This window comes from Carassius carassius, chromosome 3 (assembly GCF_963082965.1).
Source record: "Carassius carassius chromosome 3, fCarCar2.1, whole genome shotgun sequence".
Lineage (NCBI taxonomy): Eukaryota > Metazoa > Chordata > Actinopteri > Cypriniformes > Cyprinidae > Carassius > Carassius carassius.
Window position 1 is genome coordinate 15,806,037 of NC_081757.1, and position 27,384 is coordinate 15,833,420.

General features: G+C 40.6%; 1 protein-coding gene across 21 annotated transcripts; it reads right to left on the reverse strand.

The window, feature by feature from the left end:
* LOC132121371 (transducin-like enhancer protein 3-B) lies at positions 1-26,644 on the reverse strand. Of its 21 annotated transcripts, none has more exons than XM_059530708.1 (22): positions 26,625-26,644; positions 24,959-25,150; positions 24,160-24,260; positions 23,763-23,826; positions 22,334-22,378; positions 16,828-16,890; positions 16,615-16,719; positions 13,099-13,131; positions 11,012-11,216; positions 10,849-10,865; positions 7,442-7,564; positions 6,716-6,766; positions 6,480-6,632; positions 5,932-6,064; positions 5,507-5,685; positions 4,969-5,045; positions 4,530-4,779; positions 3,559-3,806; positions 3,312-3,459; positions 2,727-2,877; positions 2,329-2,405; positions 1-925 (listed from the first exon to the last, which is right to left on the reverse strand). In XM_059530708.1, the coding sequence occupies exons 2-22, from the start codon at positions 24,980-24,982 to the stop codon at positions 818-820; spliced, it is 2,355 nt and encodes a 784-aa protein (XP_059386691.1). In that variant the 5' UTR covers positions 24,983-25,150; positions 26,625-26,644; the 3' UTR covers positions 1-817. The 21 variants fall into 21 exon arrangements, with proteins under 21 accessions (XP_059386691.1, XP_059386708.1, XP_059386763.1 ...); XM_059530725.1 differs by lacking the exon at positions 26,625-26,644 and adding an exon at positions 25,616-26,016 and having other exon boundaries at positions 5,507-5,682; XM_059530780.1 differs by lacking the exon at positions 26,625-26,644 and adding an exon at positions 25,616-26,014 and having other exon boundaries at positions 13,099-13,128; positions 16,645-16,719.
* Positions 26,645-27,384: the final 740 nt, after the last annotated feature.

Genomic DNA, 27,384 nt, shown 5'->3' on the forward strand with positions numbered 1-27,384 from the left:
ACAGTTAGTCATTCTCCAAGTTTAATATCGCTGTCAATTTACAAACATCTCCTCACTCTCCTCTGGGCTGTTTCCGTCGTATTGTGACTTCCGCAGGATTCCAGTCTGATCCCATTTCCATGAACAGCACATAGGCTCAAAAAGCAAACAAAAGAATTACTAAGATCAGGAAGGGGTTTTCCACAAGAGCCTTTTAGCAAATGGCCAGCCCAGAGAGTGTACTTACAAAAATCAAAATTAAAAAGTGTGTTCTAATCTACATTCATCAAGCATTAAGGACATGAGGACAAAGAAACCCATCACAAGTATATCAGGACATGGAAATATATATAATTATATATTTATAAAAGTTCTTTATTACTCCATATATACACTTTTTAACAAATTGTCCAGGGAGCAGGAGACCAAAACTGAAGCACTGCTTCATATTACATCACAGATCGTTCACTTTTTGTTAAAATGAAGGAAAGAAGGTGGGTGGGGGGGGGGGGGGACTATGGAAGGAATAGGCACACACAATCCCATGAGCAGACTGAAAGCAAAGGCAAGACAATAATTACTACATTAGTGCCGTCAGGAAGTCCTCGGGACAGTTTAACATGTTTCTGCTTGGATCTGTAGAGGACTGCTCCACTGCTGTAAGAATCCAGGTGCGCAAAAAATAAAAACATCTGGGAACTGATCCCAAACCAGTTCCTAACCTGGGTTCCTACTATAAAAGAGGAAAAAGTGGAGGAGTGATCCCTTGAATCCATTAAATATGAGGCCCAATCAGAAACTCCATACATAGGTCTTTAAATCTGGCGAAGCAGTGAATTTAGTAGATCACTTCATACACGGTGGCCTTCTTGTCTCCAGATCCTGTCACAATGTACTTATCATCAGCTGAGATGTCACAGCTCAGGACAGAAGACGACTCCTTGGACTGTGGAGGGAGGAAAGCAGGAAAACGATTAGCTGACATGATCAAACAAAGGGTCAGTGACATCATAAACCACAGAGCAGCATGTCAACATCACTCCCTTCTAAATATTAACTGAAGCATTTAAGCCACTCTGAGAGGCAAGTAGGTGTGTTGACAATTGGCAACGTATGTGAGCAGTGCAGAGTTGTGTGATTTTTGCCTGAAGCAGGGAGACTTAAATCGCTCAAACAATTTAATGGCCATCCTTTAAGGCTATGGTTACACGACAATGTAGTCAAAAACTGAAAATGTTCCCTTGCGTTTTTAAAAAGTTTCATGTTTACACGACAATGTTTTCAAAACATTTGCATTTACACATATCCGCGAAAACAGCCAAAAATGCAGCTGGCACTGTCACCTTGTTAGTAAATAGTACCTGCTGTTTTTCAAAGATTCCAGTATTGGGTGTTTACATGGAAGCGATAACGGTGCCGTTTTCAAAAATATGCTTATATATAGGGATGTTTTCAGACCCCAAAACGCTGTTGTTGTGTAAACAAATAGGCAAAACGCATAAAAAGTTTCACGTTTTGGGCTGAAAAAGTTGTCGTGTAAACGACCCCTAATTGAATGTCAGCAAGAATTCCCCTCATGTTAAACAGTATTAATAGATTATTATGTCATGCAGATGGTAAATGCAAGAGTGGGAAGGTGAAAGATGTTTTAAATTATTTAATTCAGGCAATATTGCCTGTATGTCACAATAGTAGACTAAATTATCATTTCATATAGAATTGAAATGCTGCTTATAACTTTTCTCTCCAAAAAAACCAAGCACAAATATTGCCAAGCAAACGCTCACCAGTAAACAGAGAGCAAACAATATGACAAACCTGGAGTGGAGTAGCAGTTGACTGAGTAAAATGGTTTATTTATACATTTCCCTTCAGCTTTATTTTTCATTTAAGTTTTAGTCATTTTATTTCTGTTATTTTAGATTTGATCATATATATATTTAAAACATTAGGGTTATGGATTAAAACAATGTAATAGTTTGAAACTTTAACAAATACTGATTGAAAACTGTAGCTGCTCCACTGACACTTCAGACTGTTTGTTTTTTTAATGATGTCCATTTTTTAACAAGGCCATTCAGAATGACACCTTCAGTTACTCAAACTAAGCGCTAAGCTTTTAAACTTGCAAAATGTTTGTCAACAAAGATGTCATTTTATGCATTGTAAATGGCCTATTGTAAAAGACATCACTCAAACACCCCATAACAACAGGAATAAAAGTCCCAGAAGAAAGCCTGAAAATAGAGAATCTATGAATCTCATACTACAAATCACACAAACACACATACATCCCCACTGTATTACGGTCTGTAGCAAGGGGAGGGAATGAGGTATTGATCGACGTACCTGGAAAATGCTGGCACCATAGGGAGTCCTCCAAGCATTCAAGAGATTGTCCTTCCCAGTGCTCACAAACCATTTACCTTTAGGAAATGGAACAAACACACATGCACTAATGGGTACAGAGTCAAGGTTGATCTAAATGACTTGATTCACTACAGCTCGACTTATTTGGAAGTAGAGTGGGCCATTAAGAGAAAGAGAGAGAGAGTGCTGGGGGTGGTACAAAGTGCAACCTGGCCCACTAAAATGGAAAAACACCACTGAATACTAAAGTAAGACTCCATGCAATTGTTTTCCCATGTCATGTCTCAGATATATTTTACAGCAAGTCTAATGTTTTCCACCCACTTATTCTCAGGTGCAAGATACACTACATATAAGGTGAAGTAACAGTGTCTTACCACAGTAGGCAAATTTGAGGGAGAGGACACAGCTCTCATGCAGGTGCAGCTGGTACTTGTCAGGCTTGGTGTGATGAAGCACCTCCACATTACTGCTCTCCATTCCCACAGCCAGCCACTCGCCCGTCGGACAGTAGCCCAGAGAGAAGATCTAGATGAGAGCACAAAAGCACAAAGCCCATCACAAACTGATCGAAAAGTGCATAGACAATTAATGCATAAACATGGATTTGGACTTTCAATACATAATCAGAAATGGAAGAGTACAGAATTCATTAAAATAAGTCAAGAAATTTTTTAAATGTAGTGTTACAGTGCAATGTATACACATACATATTCCCCTCAAAATTAACACACTTATTCAGCATGGTTCAGCATAAGAACCAAATCAGCATATTATAAAATGATTTTTGAAGGATCACGTGACACTGAAGACTGGAGTAATTCAGCTGTCATCACAGCAATAAATTACATTTTAAAATAAATCAATTAAAAAAAGGCTTATTTTAAATTGCAATAATATTTCCCAATGATATTATATATTACACAAGGTTTATATATGATTTTTGTGTGTGTAACATTTACCTGTGAAGTAAAGTCATGCTGCTGGAGCTGTCGTCCCTCTCTCAGGTCCCAGGACCGTACGGTGTTGTCCAGTCCACCTGTCCAGAGTTTGGTGCCATCATGGGAAATGTCTATACAACTTGCACCATCTGTGTGGCCCTGGAACTGCCTACATACATAGACAAGACATATACACATCGCTGTTTAATGCATCTCTATCCTCAAAGAAACACTATTTCATGCAGCCATCATCTAGCATGCTTCCTACCTGACAAGGGTTTGGTTATGAAGGTCCCAGACAGCAATATTTCCATCACTGCAGCAGGAGAAGCAGACCTTGGCATCAGGGCTGATCGCCAGCGCATAGCAGGCCGGGGCAGAAGAGGTGAGCTCGGCTTTGATACGGGGAGTCTGAGAGGCCAAATCCCATATGGTCAGAGTGCTGGCTTCCCCTCCAACGATCAAAGTGCGGCCATCCGGAAGCAGCTTACAGGAACGGATATAGTTATCCCTGTTCTGAAGAGAGAGAGAGAGCACATGTTGAGAGACAGAAATTTTCGGAATAATGCATTAAAAGAGGATATAAAAAAAAAAAAAGTTTTACAAGAATATGTACAAAAGAATATTTCCCTCTCCAGCCCCTCAATAATTAGGCTGAAGAGGTGAACCAATCTAAATGGTAGGGCTGAAAAGCAGCTGTTCAGATCCCTGTTATTTGCTCTGCCTCTCTAAATCCTGTCTAACCTGTGTTTATCAAGGTTAATCGAGGAGGAGAGTCGGCCGATAAGAGGGCACAGAAAGGTAAGTGGGTAGGAAAAAGCTTTTAAGGGTTTTGAGTTGCAGCACCAGGATGAAGCACTTTTTCAAATTAGCAGGAGAATTCTAGACCTGTTCCTGGGGGAGATCAATAAGTTCAGGCTTTCAGACAAATTAAATCACTTTATAATGGCCGAACAGCTCATCAAATACACTGCTTTCTGCACTATTGAGCTTGCACTGGGACATGCACACACAAAAAAAGCATGTAACAGACTGAGGGGGATAATGGAGAGCCATCATGGTATTTTCCCCTACAATAACTATACATAGCCTGAAGATTGGTTCTTTATTTAGCATGGGGATTAAAGGGAGGATAAAGATTACAAACTAACATGTAAAAAAATTATAAACAGTGAAATTGTACTTCAGAAAAGATAATTCTGGTCATGTGTGAACTGATTAGACAACATGAATTTTTACCAGACAGTCGAGTTGTGAGACAGGGCTCTTGCTGCCGGGCTGACTGATATCCCAGATCTTCACGCAGCCTTTGCCACCAGTATAGACGTGCCGCGTGGGGTTGCTGATGGTTACGGCACACACCACCTCACCGTGGCTGAGTGTGTTGATCTGACGAGCATGACGGGGAATGCCTGGTCCAATCAGAGCATCTGGAGGAAAAGGTACTGGTTGCATCTGGCCATCTGCGCTAACGTGGAAGGAGTAGGCCCTATTTATCAGCACATAAAAGAATGGGATAAAAGAATTGGAATGATCTTTTCTTAGATCATAAATGTCACTTTTGATCAACTGAATGCATCTTTGTTTAATGTATTCATTTCTTTCAAAAAACTAATTAAAAAAAAGTATTCTAACAGTAGCATATTATGCATAGTTTGAGCTCAATAACAGCACTTACGGTTTCCCTCCAGGTATAGAGGTCAGACTTGTTGGCAGACCAGGGGCACGCATGTGGGGATGAGGATCAAAGCCCGCCTACAACACACAGACATCTTAGTATCTTAGCATTAAAGCTGCAAAACCAACCAAAACTGATTTTAAAGTCAAATTTTTCCCTGTATCAGCTCTATTGTCATATTGTAAATACTGTTAATATTCTAGTTTAGCTTGTGTTCAAGTTTTATATCTCCCCTCAAATCATTATTAAAGCCCCCCCATCCAAGTGTTACTTCCCATGCCATTAGCGCAAACACAGAGATGCAGAACAAATGCAGTACAAATGCAAAAAGTAATATTTAACCAGAATGCTATCCAAAAAGGGTATGCATGTAAAGTTATGGAAGAGAGCCGCTAAAGGCCATTCTAGATGATTAGAGGAAAAGGAAGTGTGTATGTGTGAGACAGAGAAAAAAAGAAAACTGGAACAGGACAACAAGGTTCTGCAAACCTTTAGGAATGTATATGCAATCAAAAAAAATAAAGACAAGGTGTCTAACCATAGTTGATCGTCCATAGGCAGCAGCGGCTGCGGCACTCATCTGAGGAGAGATGTGAAGGCCAGGGTAAACACCCGGATTGGTCAATGAGCCGTTCATCTCTGGATGGTGACCCATCATGGCGAATGGAGCCCCATATGGCGCCGCAATCGACAATGGTGTACGTAGAGCAGGTGCTGCTGGGAATATATGAAGAAACAAAGCCAAAGTTGAAAAGCTATGAATGCATGCATACACTTACAGGTTTGACTGGTTAGCATAGCCCCATCATTTTTTCTTTGGCTTCAGATTAGCCACACAGCATTACCAGCTCAGGTGGCTGGTTTCGAAAAGTTGTCCAATGCTCAAAAATATGGCCAAAAAGTTTAAATAAATGTGAATGCTTAATGAATGGATAGGTTTAAAAGTGCACATTTACTACTTACTCAGCGCTTCCATGCCTGGTGGTTTTCCGGGAATGGGCCTGAGCCCAGGGGTGTTGCTGGTTCCTGGGGTGGGAACATCGTTGCGTGGGGTGGGGGTGTTGGACTTTAAACCTGGGGTGGAGGACTTGTCGTTCTGAAAGATGAAGGAACAGAGATGGAATTAACTGAGCTAAAGCTACATACCCCAAATGCTCAAAATCCAGAGAGCTCCCTTGCACTAATCCAGTCAAACACTGACAGCTCATTATAGAGGAGGAGGATAAAGCTAAACTTCAGACTGAACCCTTCCCCGAGACTTCATCCTCTCACTCATCTTTAAATCACTCTCTCTTCTCTCCTCTTCCCCTCTGAGGCTAGCTAAGCGCATTGAGATATTAGCCAAGGCTAGCGGCTAAGCCGCTGTTTGTCTGACAGTAGCTGATGTATTCATGTTATGCTTCAATCTGACATTTACACTGCAGCAATAAAGCTGAGGAGAGGAGGAGGGTTTTGCAAATGTTCAAAGACTTGACAACATAAATGCCAATCTTCTATTCCTTAACACTTACATGTGGGTGGTCCTTCACTTTTGAGGAGGGGGTGCTCCCAGAGGAGGCAACAGAAGCCGGGCTGTTGGGGGCATCTTTCTTCAGCGCTCTGGCCTTGTCAAGTCCATTCTCAGGGGGAGAGTGAGACGGGCTGGCCCTTGGAGTGGCTGGATCCTACAGTGGGAAACAGGAATGTCACATACGAAAGAGTAGCAGTTCTCCAACCAGAAATGGGAAACCGATAAACTAGTTTTTACCTCGTTGGACACATCAACGACCAGATCATCACTTTTGTCACCATCACTGTCCTGTAGGGTATAAACAACAGTTAAATACCAGTGTGATCCAATAAATAATGGATTTCTAAAAAATAACAAAAAAAGATATGAGAATTTTTTTTGGCTAAAACACAGCTGGCTGTAAAAGTTGGCAGTATGAACAATCATACATTTCTAGCATGTATAGACCGTTACATACAAACACACACACAAACACCATAATATACACTACCATTCAAATGTTTGGGGTCAGTAAGAGTTTAGAGTTTTTCTCCCAAGTCTCTTATGCTCAAAGACTGCATTTATTTGATTAAATATACAGTAAAGACAATAATATAACCGCTTTCTATTTCAAAATGTTTTTAGGACTATTGGACAGAAAGCAAGCACAAAAGAACTAAATAGAAATATTGTCCAACAATGTAAAAGTATTTATTGACACTTATGATTAACCTTGCTAATACTTTTGAACAGCAGAAAATGTTTTTAAAAGCAAAAAGAACATTACCTAATTAGGGATGCACAATATATCAGTATCGCATCATTCAGAGATCTGTAATTATTAAATATTTAACAGTGCAAAATAATTTCCTCTATATTTACATTTAGATTCACTTAAATTTAATCTTTTAAACATTAATTGAACAGAATGTCCAATTAAAACAACTGATTTCTGTATGTGGGGCTGTATTATAAATATCGTACATATCGGCTCATGTTTTCCTTCTCCTCCACTCTGCGTTTCTTCGGGTCCAGACTGTATTCAGACGAGCCTCTGTGTTTGTCACTGGCCCTCAGGCTGTCTGATGGTGATACTGAATTATTCTGCTTAGACAAAGAAATAAAAAGTTGATCAGCACAAAATCACAAATAAAAACATACCACTTTGCACTTGGTGACTATACAAACACTTAATGTTACCCTGAAACAACGCTATATTTCCATAATAATATAATGCATAATGAATATAAACATTTTGCACTTAATTCAAATCAAGAATTCAGGATCCTCCCTCAAAAGGTGTCATCTTGTGAAACCCAAACTGACAGAACCTCTCAGATATCCTGTAGCATTCATACATTTACATTTATGGGTTTATTACATTTCAAACAAACACTGCATGTAAGAGCGTCTCCCTTAAAAATATCATAAGACATTTAGGTTCAGCTCATTAGCTGCAGACAGCCGGTTATGCTCATGATGGACCAGACTCTCAGCAGCACAAATTCACATATCAGAGGCCACATGGGGCCACCGGTGGCTTTGAACATGCCATGTGTGTAAATTCCTCGCTCGTACAAGGTAAACATGGAGAAGTGAGGGGGTTAAGCCCCAGGCCCTGTTAGATCACCCCGTTGTCCCTGGCATGGAGAAAAGGAGAGAGCGTGGGGCTTGCCAAGGAAGCAAGCCCAGGCCCCGTGAAGCAAAGCAGGCGGGACAGCTGAGCAAACTATCCCTGAAGAGTGAGGCCTCTAAACCAGCCTGACCACACCACACTTCAAACATTCTGGGCTAACCTCGCAGCCCTGGGCACCCTGCACGGAGCATTAAACAATGCCAATGCGCCAAACTGGACAGCAGGGTCAAGAGAAAACTGATCCCTGCGGCACCGAGGGGGGAGAGAAAGAATAACACAGTGAAACGCAAACACCAGGCCAAAATAAACGGCCCCTCACCCCGAGAGTTAACCAGGCGGATGACAGCTTGCTTTCCTACCCTCCTACACATGCCCACGCAGACTAAAACACAGCAAATACCACCCTTTCACCACAACGACTGGGCCTTAAAAGAGGGAGTCAGTCCATGTATGCCTCTTTTACTCCTCGGCCCACTGCCAAAACCACCTGTAGAGCCACACAATTAATTGAAATAAAAGTGAAATAACAATATGGCTTAGAGTGATTATCAAACTGTAAACGCTGTGATTGAATTAAAAATAAATATATGCGCAGTGTGTTTTGGAGGGAGGCATTCAGCAAGCAAGCAGCAAGTGGCTTGGCTTGGCTTTTGGCTTTCTCTCAAAGTGGCTTGTACACAGTAAATGCTGAATCCCACAAACTACATCTTTGCGTGAGCTATGAGTTTGGGTCACTTATGTATATTTAAAAATACAAATACCAACCAATACTTTAAACATAAATGAAGATGGCCACAATAGTTAGTATTGTAATTTTACAGTTCTTCTGTAAAATAAAATTATTTGTTATTTTACAGTGAGTTACAATAGTAATATTTTGTTTAATGTTATAAATTGCAATAATCAAAATTTGACATTGTGAAAAAAAAAAAAAAAAACCTGGAGCCTCCATTCCAATAACACCAATTCTTATATAATAATAATAATAATGTTATAAATTGCAATAATCAAAATTTGACATTGTGAAAAAAAAAAAAAAAAAACAAACCTGGAGCCTCCATTCCAATAACACCAATTCTTATATAATAATAATAATAATAATAATAATAATAATAATAGTAATAATAAAAAGGGCAGCTGGAGCTACATAGCCCAAAATGCACCAAGAGTGGCAGTGGCTGAGTGACGCTCCCTCTGTGAGCATGGCAGGGCAGGCGGGCACCATCTCTGGGCCAGAAAGTGTGGCACTGCCAGTGCATGATCTCTGTGCCAATCCCACACTCTCGGGCTGACTGACAAACCTCTATTCATGAAGAGAGAGTAGGAGAAATGGATGAAAAGGAGGATGTGGCTGGGCCAAAGGAAGTGATCTCCAGGCAGAAGGAACTCCACACTCTCCTGGAGGCGACATAAAGGAATCCTGGCAGCTTAAACCCCACTCACAAACACTCTACAACAATCTCAGTGTTGCTTTTGTCAGCACTAAGCAACCTATTTCTCTCCCCACCCCCTTCTTCTGCTAATCCAAAAGTAATAAACAGACCTAGACTGCTCTCTCAGGCTGACAGGGGAGCGTGTATGTGTGCGTCTCAGCTGCGAGTTTAATAGGCTGACCTTTTAAGACAGGCATAACGTGACTCAAGCAAAGTCAGAGCAGTGCTATCAGATGACCCCGTGACAACAGGAAGTCCTAGCGGGCAGAGAGCAGGACGGCCTCTGCTGCACGAAGCACTAATCAGCAGCAGAGTCTGATTTCTGCAGGCATGACTGCACCCATTCACACTGCTGCCCATTCAACACACACAAACTCTATTGCCAACTCAAACCTCTCTGCATATCCAGTTTAAGAGGTGAAATGGGGCAATCCAGCATTTGAGAGATGGGGAGACTAAGTTGTTATAAGAAGACTGCAAATAAACATGACAAGAGATATGGACAGAACGAGAGCCGTGGAGACAAAGAGCCAAAGGAATCAGCGAAAGAGCAGTTAACAAAACTGAAGAAAAGAGGCACAAGGAGAAACAAAGGAGGCGGCAATGAGATATGATTGAATGAGTCGAGTTTATCTGAGCCAGGAGCCGCAGACATGAAGAGTGGGTAAGGACAAATCCTCTAAGATAGAGAGTCAAAGTCTTTTTTAATTGTGATGAAATTATAGCACTGCTAATCCCTGGCCTGTGCTTTTGTGCATTTTTTTACCTGGATTAAAAGTAGGATTATACAGCAGGCTCCCCTCCCTTTTCTTTTATTAGTGTGCCCTAATGCTGCCTGCTCTTCTCTCCTCACGCTGTTAACGTGCCGATGACTCCCCTCTTCATCAAACGCCAGGAATAGTTCAACAAATTTTTTTAATTCTGCCACAATTTACTTCATGTCACTTCAAACAGTTTGAAGTTTGTGGAACACAACAGGAGTTATTTGTGAGAGATGTGAAATGGAGAAACATGATGCCCAAAGCAGTTTTTTGGGGGGGGTTTGGACAAGTAAGGGAAATGGTTTGTAGAGCCTTCTCTCTAAAACTCCTTAAGATCAGTGTAATTTACATAAAATTTAAGAGACAATTATGCTGATCCACTTTGACAGATGGCAGTGCAGCATCTAACACCATTGTGGTGTGTGTACACCAAGAAAAACGATGCAAACTTCTAAATGAACCCATACAGTAGTTATGTGTAAGGAACAGACTGAAACTGAAGTTCTGCATAAAAAAGCAAGTAGAGAAAGACATGGAAAATCAGAAAATGACAGAACTCACTGTGCTAGATTCCCGCTCTTTATCCATGGGAGAATGATGAAGTCGTTAAAGAAACAGATAAAGAAAAACAAGTCAGTATTTACATTTATTTTCTTACCAAAGCATGAGCGTAGCGCTTCAGAAAATTTGTTTTTGTTTTCTCTTCAGTGCACACATGCATTACCTCTGTGCTCCAGGTCATGATGGTTCTTCTCGTCTTTGACTGGCAGGTGCGCCTGGCTGCCCAGAGCTCCCAGCGCCAGCAGACCTGAGCCTGAGCCCGTGACTGAAGGGATGCCTGGGGGCTGCAGCCCCGAGGGGTGAGGGGGCAGCTGGACTGGGGGTCCGTGAGCAGCATGAGAAAGGTGTTGAGCCTGGAGCTGCTGCTGCTGTCAACACACACATATACATCAAGTGGGTCAGAGGGAAAAGGGATATGAACAGCACACACTGAATAAAGGTGACTGGTTAAGCCCCTCTCACACAGGACGCATGGAGAGGAACATTAGCACCCTAACACCTCCATTAGTGGCTGGATCAAAGCAGGACACCCTTCACAAGGACATGCCCTCCTTGAACTCAGCAGGAACAGCTCACTCCGACACATTCTGCCGATTTCTAAACATGCACTGCTCTTAAACTACACAACTTAACATGCATCTTTTGTAACAAATCAGAAATACATAAAAACTTGTTACATCAGCTTCAAACTGAATTTTTACACACTCCTATCCAATACAATCAAGAAACAATATTAAAATAAGGGTGCTTTCTGGTATTTGTTTTCTGAGTCAATATTATGTACACACATTCATTCACTATAGTGTGTATATATATATATATATATATATATATATATATACACACACATACACACACACACACACACACACACACAGTCAAGTGAGTTAAGCAAAATGTAGGTAAACATCAAATGAAAGGCATCCACTACAGTCACCTCACAGCCCATTCTATGTTTCTGTTAAATTAATAGCCTGTAACACATGACGTCAAAGCAGTGGCTGTTTACAGCTGAGAGAGGAAGATGTAATAATGCAACTGATGAAATCAGGTAAATGTGTGTTGCACTGTGTGATTATCTTGTTCATTATGTTGGTCATTGCTTAATGTCTGTTAAAAAATAAAATACATATAAAAGGCTTTTATTTGAGTGGCTTTTTTAATTTTGGAAATATTTTAATCTCTTTTATGTGAAAAGATTTAATATGAATCCAAATCACAGACTTGTATAATTTTATACCTCAATTCCCACAATTGTACACAGCAATTATAGAATTTATCACCAGACCAATTTTGCTGGATTAACTGTCCTATGACACATACATCCAATGCACAAGACCTTCCCAAATCTACAGAAGATAGACATGCCCATATTGGTAATAACTGTAAAACCCCAAGTCTGTCTACATCAGTACTTAACTAATAACCCTCTCAAAAACCAATCCAGTCCATATTAGCACTTTTTAAAAATTCTATTTCAAATAAAAAAACTGACATACACTACCATTCAAAAAATGTAGGGGTCAATATGTTTTTTCATAAAACTGATCAAAAGTGACAGTAAAGACATTTATACATGTTACAAATATATTTCAAATAAATTCAAGTTATTTCAATAAAATTTTAAATTGGACAAGAAATCAGCATATTAAAGTGATTACAGAAGGACCACGTGACACCAAAAAAAACAAATCTAGCTTTGCCATTAACTACTGTATTAAAATATTTTTATTTTAATAAAAATAATAATAATAAAAATTAAATTTTTATCAAATTAATCCAGTCTTTGTGAACACGAGACAAACAAACAAAAAGAACAGTAGTTCATCTATATAAATTGTGAACAGATAGTTGTTAAGATTTTGTAAGCAGAAGATTTAGCTTTAAATAAAAACATTTTCTCATGCAAAATGTAGCGCATTTAGATTTAATGCATTCAGTTGTTTTAAGCGATCAAAATATGTATCAAACATTTTATTGATGTATCAGCAGTCCTGCAGTGGTCACCTCAATGTAAAGAGGGCTCAAATATATAATATAAATTTATGAACCTGTGTGAACGAGCACTACTGTTCTCCCAGTAAACAGCCGTTGCTTTGACACTAATGACTAAAGGAAGCACAATGCAGAACACACACACACACACACACAAGATAACACGGAGAAGCATTAGTGTCTAAAGAACATTGAGGTCTCAACTTCACTTCAAAAACCCAAATATAACACACAGAGGCTGTCTTTAGCACTGACCATCAGAGCAGGGTAGACAGCATGAGGCTGCTGCTGATGAGAGAAAAGAGATGAGCATGTCATTACATGCTCACAGTGCTCACTCATGAATAACACATCACTACTTCACAAATCCACCCAGGCACATGAACGCTGACCGACACTATTTCAGCAATGAAGGGTGCTTTTCTATCTAAATGCGTGTGTTTCTAACCTAATCACAGTGCTGAACACCCTAACCGTCCTAGAAAGAAACAATGATCCCTACTAGTCTTCTAATAGCATAGTAGTGACAAATATAACTGGCTAAACGTTCGCCTTTATAATTATCAGTCATGTTTTGAGTCATTATGCTGCTAGTGTGAAATCTGAAATGCAAATGAACAGAAACAGCATGCAAAATGGATCTGGTGTTCTGTATCTAAACAAAAGGTAAACCAGCAGCAAACCTATGCCCCTAAGGTTTACATTAAAAAAAAAAAGTATTTGGGCTGCACAACTTGAGAAAAAATATTAAATTGTAGTTTTCCATTAGTTTAAATCGGTTTACAATTAAAAAAAATATAACAATAAATATAATAATGCTAAATAATTCATTAATGATGCTTAAGTGTTTTTTTTTTATATAAAAGAAAAGATTTCTCTAATATTACTATTATTAATATTACTTTGTGGTTGATTTGATCATTCACAGCCCTAGCATGCATATATAAATATGCCAAAAAAAGAAACCGTATGAGTAAAGCATACACTTGGGGAAAGAAAAAAATTATATAATATCTATCTCCAAGTGTATGCATTACTCATACTGTTGGTTTACTGTTGTTGTTTTTTGGCACAGCTACAGCATCATTAACATTAAAACCTTGTCGGCTGTAACTTAGCAAATTAGCAAAGCCACAGACATGTACAGCACTGTCACTTTAACAGGTCAGTGGTACCGCAGACTAAAGCTTTCGTGGGCGCCTCTCTTCTCTTGCTAACCCACTTATTTGCCTCCACCCCTCCCTGTGGATATCACTCCCTCTCTCAATGTCTCTCTCTCCTTTCACAATCTTTCTCCTCTCTTTCTATCTCTCTCTCTCTCTCTGTGTGTGTGTGTGCCAAACACTGCTGGCTCCTGATTAACAGTGAATCTTAAATGACCCTCCCTCCCCCTCTCCATCAGGGCACACAGATTGATCTCCTGCCATCTAACCAGCCAACAAATAAAAAGCTTGCCCCCCCCCCCCCCCCCCCCCCAGCCTGTGAGGATGTGTGTGAGTGTGTGTGTTAATTCCTGCAATATACGGCAAGTGTCTGCCTGACTACATCTATTTATCCACCATCATGATGACCATGTGACTGCTAAGTGTGTGTATGTGTGAGCAGAAGCAACAAGCCCTGCCCCCATGCCTCCCCCACCTCTTGCCAAGCTGCTCTGCTGAATGGCTAGCTGTTAAATGATGGAGCCCCATCGACAGTTGCATTCAGGCAGATTCGAGGAAGCAATTACCTTGAAAACAGGGGTCAGAGTCTTGGCTCATTTGCCTTAATTGAATTCCAATATCTGGCTCTGGCTGTCCTGACCCAGCTCAGGACCTCCTACCCAAGAGCCCAGCCCAGGCCAATCAAAGTTGGATAGCCACACTCGCCACATTAACTACTTTTACATCCAATAAAAGTTTGATTTTAGTTACTTATTAGACTTTAACTATGAGTTCTTGACATATTTTATTACCATCTTCTAAATTATAGAGAATAAACTGTGATAATGTGAGAAAGGTTGAAGGTGTCTGATTAACATTAAACATTATACATTACAAATAACATTATACATACTATTTTGGTTTCTGTACCCAATATTTAAAAAAAAAAAAAAATGTACAAGTGCAATAAAAAATATCAGTCTCTGTAGTAGGTATCGGCAAGTACCAAAAAAAAAGTATCGGTATTGGGCAAGTCCTGGAAAAAGTGGTATCGGTGCATCCCTAGTGACAATACAAATTTAATCTTTCAAATACTACACACTATATCTGGACAGAAAGATCAAGAATACATAATTGTGATGTAAGGGCACTTCTGTTCTTCGTCTACTGACCTACAGAAATGCATAATTTAGATTAAACACAGCATAAAATTATCTCTTATTAGATTAGAATCAAATACATTGCCTGATACTTCACACTTGAAACAGTTAAAACTGTATCATTATAAACCTGAGGTAAACAGATTCCTGGATTATATTGATTCCCCTTTCATACTATTCATACTTTACCCAAGATTAAAATGTGAGTACTCGTATGCTGATGTTTCACACAGTACATTCTTACACCCCAGGTTAATGTTCCTATATGTGATGTCTGTGTCATTGACTGGACAAACACCACACAACATGTTTAACGGCATCCTCATCTTGTGTCTTGGTGACTATACTAAATTAACACTATGAAGATAAGCATGACACTCTTTTTTCCAACTCTAAATCACGTTTTCCAAACAATTTTCCAAATCAAATGCTGTTTATACATTGTGCAGTGTTTCCATAATGGTAATATGAGGTATGTGATTGATTGTCTCTTGCTAAGCATTTAGCCATTACATTCTAACACTGCATCTTTTCACACAGCACAAGATTGGCACCACAATTTATTATGCTAACCCAGCTCTGGAGGAAAGTTTCATACTCCAGGTAAAAAGCGTTGCTAACCCCACTTGAACTTCTAAAATACAAATGTGAAACACACCTTTACTCAGGGTTAAAAGGGGAGTTTAGAATGAAAATAACCAGGGGTTAGGCACAGTGTAATTAGCCTAATACAGTAACTGGTTAAATTCAAGTAAGGTTTGTGTTGCCCAATTCAATAGGAAGCTTCTCAATACTCCTTAACACAAGCTCTTTAAAGTATTTAACATGGCTCATCACAGACAACCCTGACAGAATTAGGCTTCTCTCCTTTGTGTGATCAAAACAAGAGCTTAACTACACAAGCCTAAACATGTTTTCCTCCACATGCCTCTCAAGCTCGGTTACAAACAGAAACACAAAGAGACAAGCGCTACACACAAAAATGAACACACGTGGCGCACACTGAAGAGACAAAAACAACAATGGCATTAAAAAGCAAACATCATGGTGGAAACACATGGCATTACAAATTAAAAAGTAAAATCAGACCATGAAGGGCAAAGGGCAAATCTGCAGCAAGAGACTGATGGGACTAAGACACACCAACAATCCTGATCTGCGCCTAGAACAAGTATAAACATCTCTGGCAATCATGGATTTGCCCTCGGACTGTTTAAGAGTGGTTGAGGTGATAGGTGTTGGATTGAAGGTTTTACATGGAGGATTATATCTGATACATCACCCAAACCCCGTCTGTGGGAGTAGGCTAGTTTACCTTCTTTAGGAGCTAATTTGATCTTTATTGCTATATTCTATAAATCCAATCGCCATTTAGGAGCCAGGCGTGAATGTATTAGTACAAAGAGCTGCATGTGTGCAGATTTGTCCCTAGCCCTGGTCAAATGAAGGAGAAAGAGGGGTATACACACGGTGAGAGGCAGATTGGGAAGTCCACGTACCCCGATGATGGCATTCAACTCTGTCATTGTCACTTGCTTAGCACGTTCAACAGCCTGCGCAACCTGCTGTTGGTGCTGGAGGAAAGAGAAAAGACAAATCAATAGGCTGAAAATTAGCATGGGCTAACAGAAATAATGGCACCAAGATGGCTTATTTTATGAGCAGAAATTTAAAATATTTACCTCTTGTGACAAAAAAGGCATGATTTGAGCAAGAATCGCATTTAGCCGTTTGGCAATCTCAGTCTGAAATAGAAAAACAGAGACATACAAACAGTACGGTTATTAAATGTTGTCAGCTCTTCTCTAATCACTCAAATGTACTTAATTCACGACAGCATGCGCTCCAGCACTCTTACTTTTCTTTCAAATTGCTGAATGCTCTAATCAAGCCTCCGTGCATCTAGACGAGGCATGATGGGATACCTCCAAAACTACTACTGATTAATGAAGTAAAAACTTCAGAAACGTCTGTCTTTGCTGATGTTGCCATGTGCCTGACTCGCTGTATAATGAACACGAGGTGATTTGAGCACTGATATGGTGTGTGTGTGTGGCTCACAAAGCCAAATAGTGCTCCAGTACACTGCTACTGAAACAGATCTAGCCAAATTCACAGCTCTGCCAGGCCAAGATGGGCAGAAGGCCTGCGGTGCCCATCTGGCCAAGAGATGGAGAGAGGGAAGGAGGGGTGGTGGGGGGGGACATCGTCTGGCCTCAACCATCCCCCCACCCCCTCATTACCCAGACAGATTATTTCATTAAGATGCTGAAATATGCTAATGCTGATTTGGTGCTGGGAGATTAACGATGGCAATACTGAGCAATTACCATTTTTCCCCATGCTCCCATTCCAGCAGCGCAGGAGGCAAGGAACCGGAGCCCTACAGCAATATTCAAAATGACTTTTATTGATATGGAGAGACGGACAGGGTAATCAGCCAACATGCTCTGGTTCTCCTGCATTACTCACGGCTACCTGAAGCCCCCAAGAGCTATATTTCATCATGAGCTATGCTAACGCTTCAGAATGAAAACGAGAGAAGGGAAAGGAGAGTGTGAGGGAGGGGGGAGAGGAAGTATGGGGCGGTGAACAAATTGATTATAGGTTGGAGCAGATGGCCCAGCAGGTGAGGGAGGAGAGAAATTTCTCTCTTTCACTGCAAGCCACATTCCGTTCATTTTTTGGCAGCGTGACCTCTGTGCCTGTGGGAGGGTGCTGACCCTGGCACTCTGATGGATTCGGTCTCTCTTTAGAGCGGGTGAGAGTGGATGAGTTCTGACCTGTAATGAACTGTCTCTAGGGATGTGAACAAAGGATCTAAGCCCTCTCCACACCCCTTCAGAGTCACTGAGCTATTAATGCTCTCAGCCCAGATTTGCTACACAAACACACACTCCTTTGCAAAACAAACACGTACAACAACCATAATCTGTTGGTATCTAATTAAAGTGAAGAAATATTCGAACATGAATACACTGCCTGTTCTCATACGCCAGGCGTAAAGTGAGCTTTTTTTCTCATTGCTTCACCCCCCCCCCCCCCCCCCTCCCCTTGGCTTCCATTCCCTATGCCACTCTGAGGTTGCCACAGCAACCGGTCCGCCCCTATCTCTCCCTCAGATCATTATGTAAATTGGAGCTCTGCTTGACCATAACAGGCAGTAAAATCATATTACGCGCACTGGGGCAGGTCATTAAATTGAATTTTCGGCCTGTCGATCAGATCAACTCTGCAAATTAATGTGGGATGAAAGGGGGTAGATGGAGGAGGGAGTGGGGGGTTAACGGCTTCTCTTTCACGGGTGAGTTGAAGTGTGTGTGTATTAAGAGAGAGAAGACTGGGACACACTACCCTTTTGCCTGAGCCAAAAAACCCTGGTGACTGTCCAAAGGAGAAGATATTCCACCGCAATTATCAGAAATGACTTTCCCACTGATATACAGCATACGACTTGTTAGTACACCGCACACTATGTACCACAGAATCTATATACGGAGAGCAGTAAGCACCTGCTTTAGCTAAACAGCTTCCTGTTGTGATGCCGGCTTGAATCAAACAATGTGGCTTGTGGTAAAATATATACATTTACAACCATAAAAAATAAAACACTTTAGGGAAGATAAGATACAAGGTTTAATCTCATGAAAACAAATGTTTTTGCATCATGATACTACAAAAATGCTTTAATATTTTTTGCATTGTAACACTAACTCACATTTTATCCTCTAATTATCCTCATTTTATCCTCAAATTTTAACCGCTATAAAACAAATACTGTACTGCCATTATAATAATTATTATTATTTTTTGTTTTTTATAAATTTAGAGAGAATTAAGGGAATTACCAAACAACAAATAATAATATATTTAGAGGGGAATAAAATAGTAATCAAACTGCCACAATGCAAATAATATTTTTCTTTCTTTTTTTCTGACCTGGACGTCTTTTGTGAGATTTACCGTTAACAGACTCCATAAAAAAAAAAAAAAAAAAATAAAAAATAAAAAAAAGGCCAAAAGGACTTGAATCAGAATCACTTTATACAAACCTACAATCAACATTAACCTCAGATTAAACCCCTGCACCATGGGATAAGAACAGGAAGTGCAGTATTGCAGAGTTCCAGAGGCGTGCCGTGAGCTACTAGAACAGCTCCCACACAGGCTGATAAAAAAATAAAAAATAGGGCACAGGGAGTGAAAACAAGGCCCTTCAGCAGAGAGAGGCTTTCTGCACAGCTTCACAATCCTAGGTGCTCAGTGCTGTCAAGCAGCGTGTGAAGAGCTCTCACACACAGCCCTGTCAATGGCACGCCAGAAGCCATTTACCTGTTGCTGTGGGTACGAGCTGAGTGCAGGGAGACACTGATGAGGATTAAATATGCTGCAAAACAACTGAACACTGAAGGAGAGCCACTCACTGACAAATGAACACACACACAGACCACTGCACTCTCTCCGTGACTCAATGAACAATTACACACAAAATAGAGGGAAAGTAGGGAGCGAGTTTGTACAGTTGAACTTACATTAACATGCTCACTCAAACATATACATTCTGATGACAGATGAAGCCATCTTCACGGATAAGAGTCAAGACAAGTTAACAAATAAACCAAAGCACTCAGTGGCATTCACACACTCGAGTTCATTCCTTCTCGCCTGACACAGGCTCCTCTAAACCTCGGCTTCCCTCAGGCTGAAAGGCTGCATTGAGCAGCAGCCGTCTGTACAGGGTGCCTCTGTCTTGCCCTCGCTGCATTTGCAGCACAAATCCTGTTGGAACTGTTTAGTGATGTTTGTGTCTCTCTGTGCATTCATCTGCTGAAGCCGGACACAAAGGACACAGACACGACCACCTGGTTCAGTGCACAGAGCTGAGAGACAGATGTGACCCAAACTTTATACACAAACACACAACAATATCTATATTCAACAATGAAAATGCAATGTGGCAAGCAGCTTAAAATTTCCTATAGGCTTACATTTGATTACTTAAAGTTAATTCTTAAAGCATTAAATAATTAAAACAAATGCATTTTCAGCTAATATTGCATATCAACATATTATAATGTTGTGATGCCAATTCACTATTAAAGCAATTGATTTCACAGTTTGTTTTTGTCTAGACAAAAAAAAAAAAAAAAAAAAAATTACAGATCTTAATATCAGGCATTATGCAAATATAAAATGGATTATTGGTGCAATAAAGTAAATGTAACAAAATAAATAAAAATAAAAAAAAAATGCTAAAAAAATGGTGGGTTTTAAACTAGAGATAAACTGTCAGAATAAAATATAACATAACCCTGTCTGCATTCTGATAGGAATCAACTGGCCTGCCATTATAATGCGGGCACATTTTGTCACCACTAGACATCTCACTCACATGTACACAAACACTTCTGAAGAGAGACTGCAGTGAGCTCCGAGTAAGTTTGCTTTGGCTCAGAATCAAATCGACCATCATCACCTTGGCAAACAATTCCTGGAATCCTGAATAAATTATTCATCTGAACAAGTTCCCTCCCCGCTGCCAGTCTCAACCCCCCTCTTCGTTCTCTTTCACCCTCTAAGGCCACAGACTGAGCTTCACTTAATGAATCTGGCTTAGTGGATGCACACACAAAGAACTGACCAAATACGGCCACACCAACGATAACACACACACACACACAATAGTTCTGCATTCATTCAGCAGTGAGCACTTTAGGACAAAATGGGGAAGAAAATGAAGACAGAGGGAACTGTGTAAAACACAGAGGGACAGCAGATCAGGGGCCTCTGAGGCTCAGTAATTAAAGGGCTACATTGACAAGCACAGCCGTCCACTTCCTGCCCCCACACGGCCAGACCTCCCCTCATGACCATAAAACTCATCATCCTGCCCTGAGGCTCTAACGTACCGCAAGATTAGCGCTGACCCTCACACCATTACAAACTCTCGAGTGTGTTTACATAAAACGGTTATTTAACACTAATTCGAATCTGGTGGATCCTGAAAGCACATGACAAATCTGGCACCTAAATGCATTTTCCTCTCTTTCCTTTCTTTCCAAAAGCACTACATGAAGGGCAGACTATGTGTTATCAGACTGCTGTCATCACTAACTCCAGAGAGCAGGGAGTCCATGCTCCAATGAATAATTCATGCGTTTGAGTCCACTCAGTCAGGGCCCTATTGATAAACAAAAGAGAGGCTCTGAAAAAAAAGCCAGTCGATTAACCTGTTTGCGCAAAGCCCCTGTACCTTCCCTTCCCTCCCTTTTCATTTTCTCTCTGTCTCTCTCACAGCTGGAGATAAGTGCCTGACAGAACCTTTCAGAAAATGCAGTGTCTGTGAGAGAGAGAAAGATGTGGCCCAGACGCGCGCGCGCGCACACACACACACACACACAGTCGGAGTAGCTGATGGATTGTGCATGCTGTTACAATTCACCACCCTAACACTGATACCATTAACCTTGTGAGGCCTCAGGGTGAGAACCATAAAAGGCCTCTTCAAACTGAGCCCTCCTCATATGACTATACATCATATCACTACTAATGACATTGAGAAATAGAGAAATAGAGGAAAAGGGAGTGTCACCTGGTATCTCTTTTAAAATGCATCAATTTCTTAACCTCACTTGGTTATGAAACCCCAATCGATCAGTTGCAGAAAAAAAAAAACACAGGCTGACAACAATTAGGACTGCCTGTGCTTCCAACCATTCACATCAATTACTAAAAGAGGTTAAATAACATTTCCTGCTGGACACTGCTGACCTAGTGACCTTTCTCAGACCAGGCCTCTATCTTTCTCTTGCTTATCCTTTTATTTTTAGTTCCGTTGTGTGCAAACACCACTTTCTGACACTTTTATTTATAGGGGCAGCATAGGAAACAAAGAAAAAAAGGGAACAGAATCGGGAAATGGATTCAGACTTGCAAAAGCCAGATTCAACCATGCACTAATAACTATGCCTCTAACTACCTAATCAATTTAATCATACGCATCACTACACAAACTGTACTTTTGCATGATTTTGTGCATGCACCCATTGTAATATCTGCAAGAAACCTTCCATGCCATTATCATCTTTCTGACCAGAAGAATTTGTCTTGTAAAATAAAAATAATCCAACAAATAAAACCCACGCAATGTACAATGAAAAGAATATGGGGTCCGAGAAGATCACATACCTGTTTATGCATTTCAATGTTCAGCCCATAGGACATCTCATAGTACTGCAAGAAAAAAAAAGAAAAGAGAAATGCATTTAGCACACAATAGCGTAACGCTATTGACTACAGTAGTGAAGAGTATCACCTTTATTATGCACCCAATTGATTTCCTAGTTTAACACCCATGAAAGAAAAAAAAACACATAGCTAGGACTCAGATAATTGCCTGATTATAGGAGTAGAGAGCATTGTTTATGAATCTCTCTGGCAACATTTGTTTAGTGGCATTTACTCACTACTAGCATTCATGAAAGCACACTTCTCATACCAGTTACTGAACTGTGGTTTAAAAATAAACAATGCAAAGATTGACAAATAAGCATCTCATCCACTATTATTTACTCCCCCTTTCCTCACTGTTCTTCCATCTCTAAGAAACATTTATTTTCATTGAAAATTTCATTTCAGTTCCATCATTGGCATCTGTCAATTCAAGAGAAAAGTGGTTTTCTATACTCAAAATAGCCGTTCAGACTATGATCATCTGAACAACTTCTGCAAATAATTCGTTTTTTCTCGGAGCGTGACTGTGTATTTCATTCCGTTTATCTAGTAGTGGACTTTTTACCATTCGGCATTCCTCCGAAAAATAATATTTAACAAAGGTGCCGGCATGTTGAGTCAATATCTGCTGCATGTTCAAATAAGATAAGAGAGAGTAAAGCTTGATTAACACTGTTCAACCTGTGCACTATTACATCACATCCTGATGGAATTCCGTTTCCACTCACTGAACTTCTAATAAGAGGCGTTCAGCCACACTAATATTAGTGTAATTCCTGAACCACACACAAGGGTCAATATTGAGTGAGACTGCAATCATCCTGAAGGTTGATAATGTTTCATGTGGGTCAGGTCTCTATGTAATCTAAGACAAAAACAACTACACACACCTCCACTGAATAAAAGGCATACATTGGTTGATTTTTTTAATTCATAAAGTGACAAGATATGTGTTGTTAACATTCACTGCACATTATCATCATAAAATTATTATTAAATCTTGAAAAATTATTTACAATGGACTGGTCTCTTAAATGCAGTTTGTTCCAAAAATCCAAATCTGATTAAACGGAGCAAGTCTGCCTTTCTCTCACACGAAGAGACACTCAGCACCTTGGGTCAGAGTGGATGGAACAAGCAGTAGCACCCTGCCCAAAACAGACTCCAGGCATTTCACAACAAATAAAAACACCCACGATTTTATAATCTCAACACTGATCCCCCAGTGCAATCAATGCAAATGCTATCACACAATAAATAGGGGCAGTGGATACTAAACACCAGCTCAGATAGCTAGCTGGTGACCCTATTGATGTTTTCAGAGGAACAAAAGATCAACAGATAGAAGACATCGGATAGAAAACAAACCACATCTTGCTCTTACCATGACATAATGTCGTTGCATCTCTGTCTTCTCATTGGCCAGTTTGTCATACTCCACTTTAAGACTTTAAGGAGAGAGAAAGCCCATTATAATGAGTTTCTAGTGTTGCTGGAAAGCAAAGCCACTTAAAGATCTCTATGCGGTCACATACACAAGCAACTTGACATATGTACTTTTGCAGGGACAATTACATATACAAATATTAAACTATAAACAAACAGTTACAGTTACAACACACACACACAGGTATATTATGTACAATGTTATAGTGACTATCCAACAACTGTGAAGTTTGAGGTTGCACTGATGCTGCATTAGATTTAAACAGAATAAAATCAGCATCAGAGCCGCCTCAGAGTCTAGTAACAAGTGTGAAATGAGTCATCGCAATATTTACCTGTGGTACTGAGCTTGAAGGAACTGGAATTCATCTTTGATCCTGTCACAAGATTCTGCTACAGTGAATTTGAAGCCTGGCTGACCGGGCTGGTGAGGTGCCTGAAAAAAAAATAATAATAATGTGAAATGTTGCAAAGGATAAACTTAATGTTACTAATATAATCCAACCTGGCCACTGATGCAGTATGCGATTACTCCAACAACAGTTTTTAGCATGTCATTGTACCTTTGAGTTCCTACCACCATTACCAAAAACAACCTACGACCTTCTCCATTACTGCTTTTACGGCAGTTCATAGGTCTCAGGTTTTGCTTTCACTGTGTTTTTGAGCAAGTCATGGGTATAACCACGGGTGTCAATAACACATTTCATGCTTCCCGATTTTCAGGGAAATGATATTTCATCGGAGCTGAACTTCGGTTTGTCAGAAGTGCCCAGACGCTCCCTCGAGCTCGGCCTGTCGGTGGTTTTGTGCCTCCAACACTCAGCAGCGGGTCGGCGTGACACAGACGGGTCACTGCGTCTAAACAGCCCCGGAGAAAAACCAGCAGCTGACTCCCCTCCTTTCATTTTTTCTAAACGTTTTTCCACTTTAAAGTGAAATGAAAACGTACTACTGTTCAAACGCAAATTAACAGACGTCCAGAGGAGTACATCCTTGTTTGGTTTGTGCAGAAATAAAGGACCGGGGCGATGGAGACGTCACGCGACACAATGGTGCTCAACGGTGAAGGAAAACGCGCTTTTGCGCGCAGCTGCCTGAACACAATGTATCAATATAATTTATGTTACTCACCGGATGCCGGCCCTGCGGATACATCTTGAATGTATCCTTTCTGAAGTGAAGATCCAGGGATGTGGCGCTCTTCAGTAATCCGAGTAGATGAGCGAGAGCCCGTCGGTCACCCCTCCCTGCACTCGCGGACAAACAAAGCCCAGTCCGTCCACCGCTTCTCCCGCTCCTTATACCAGATTTAACTTCCTTATCCTTCACACACAGCCAAGGAACAAGACAGAAACATTGCGCGCTGGCTCATTATCTCCAATAAGAGTCAAGCATTGAGCTGCGCGTGCCGTAAACACAGAATAGTTGTGTAGAGCGAGTCAAACACACATTTGCTGCTTGTCATCTGCGCTGCGAGCTGCGACTAACAAGCTGCTTATGAGTCTTCTCGCAATAACAAGATTACCTGACTGCTGTTTGCTTGAATTTAACCCGATAAGACAAATCAACAGAACCCACAACAATTTACAGCAATTCTTAGATAAATTGGTCAAAGATTACACACTTATTCCGTTTAGCACAATGTCAAGCCTCGAAGTAAAAACGGCAATTGCAGCTTTGCAAATTACAAACAGGAACGGAGAAAATAAAGCACGAAGTGTGTTGAATTAGCTAAATAAACAGTCTAGATTACAAGTGGATTCTTTTGAAAGTTATCTTCTGCGTTACCTTTAGTCTCCATAAAATCCCTTTCCACGAATGTAAATACAGCAATAATTCCCTGCACCGAGGAAACGTCGAAGTCCTCCACTCGTGACCTTATACGAGCAGTATTAGGCGCTGGTTGGGAATCAATCCCAACCCTACAAAAGCAACGCCAACAATCGCTTCGAGAATGTTTTCCTCAGTTAAGACTCGGTTCTCGCTTGAACACAATTCGCAGTATTCCCGCTGTTGGTGAATTCTCCCAATCCCTATTTGCTCGTTTGTTTAAAAATGTCTGATTGTGAAAAGTTTGCCTCGTACGTGCCAGCCGCTCGCAATCGCTTTGCCTAGTTTCTCCAACACTCGCAGTACCACACACAGACTACCCACTGACACGCGGGCTCAACTACCGCGAGAACAAGCCAACGCGACCAATCAAAGCTCGGAAAGGACTTCACCGCGCCGACCAATTAAACACGGGATCCCCACGTGGGGCACGTCTGTTCCCCGCGTGTTGATTGGCCAATAAAAATCTGACCTCATGTTCGCCATTTTGGCTCTAAATAGGTTGCTTTCCCCGTAGACAAACAACTTACATGAGCGACGATTGTTAAAAGTCTGGCCACCAACTGAAATATAAAGAGATAGATTGTAGCCTAAGAAATACATATTACAAGCGAAATTGTCCGTTGCGCTTCTATTCACCTATTTATCAGCATGACTACTGCGGATTCAACGAAAAGCAGTGGGTAGTTGCATCAAATCTGATTATACGTGCTTTGACGTTTCATAAATAATGTTTTAATGCCATGTTTTCAGTACACTGCGAATCCGTCGCTGATGTAAAATAATATGTGAGCAGCTGATCGACTGATTTGAGCCAAAACATCCATCAAATATCCTGTTTTATCATTTCCAAGGACGTCTAGCACAGTGAAGCGAGAGGGACCCTCATCGCCAATGTATAGTTATGCTACCGATTTTGAATGTAAGTCAAATTAACAGCATAATCTTTGAATTCAGCCCTCATTACTTGATTCACGCTGTCTGCTCAGCAACACCCTCCATGCCCACGTCTGTGCCCGAAAAAAAAACCAACCTATCATGTGTTGCTCAGACCCACGTGGGGCGCAGCTCCGCGTTCTGCGACTGCTGACCAATCAGAGCACTGGCGTGTATCTGATTGGCTAAGAGAGACACGGGTTGTCAGTTCGAGACCTAAGTTGTCAATCAAACCCACGAGGGGTAGAGCGCTGACAAATGCCTGTGCCTCTCAGCCTCCCGCCTGCGAATAGTGCTTGGAATGGCTGCTTAATTAGCTTCGAATGGCTTTTCCTTCCAGCTCAAACAATCTGTCACTACCATGTGGTAAAAAGAGCCCCGCGTAAAACAAAAGAGGGAAAAGCTAGTAGGGGCTAAATATCAGTTTGATTTTTTTTCTATGTATGCAAGTCGCATTACCACAAAACAAAACATTTATTCCACTCAAAGGCTGGTTCATCGTAGCCAACTGTTTCTGGCTTTATTTGTTTTCTCCAAATAGGGGTGTAATCTAATATGTTTAATAATCCTCTGTGCTTATTTATTTATTTTTTTGATCATAAAAAAAGCTATTTACATATAAAGCGTATAATCCGGGTAACCTTAACATGGAAGTTGGAATGTACTTTTAAACGGACTAATTGGACACATTTAAGATGTTTGCAGTCAGGGACTTCAGGTCATTTCAATACAAAGATCTGGGAAAAAGCCAACCATTGTTCGATTAAACTGTAAACTTTTGTCCATCCCAT

Excerpts from the sequence above, each read along its gene's own strand:
- LOC132121371 (XM_059530708.1), bottom strand. The coding sequence starts at position 24,982 with ATGTATCCGCAGGGCCGGCATCCG. Across the intron at positions 16,720-16,827 it reads TGCCTTTTTTGTCACAAGAG|CACCAACAGCAGGTTGCGCA; the intron begins GTAAATATTTTA and ends TCTTTCCTCCAG. Across the intron at positions 6,065-6,479 it reads AAGTGAAGGACCACCCACAT|AACGACAAGTCCTCCACCCC; the intron begins GTAAGTGTTAAG and ends TTCATCTTTCAG.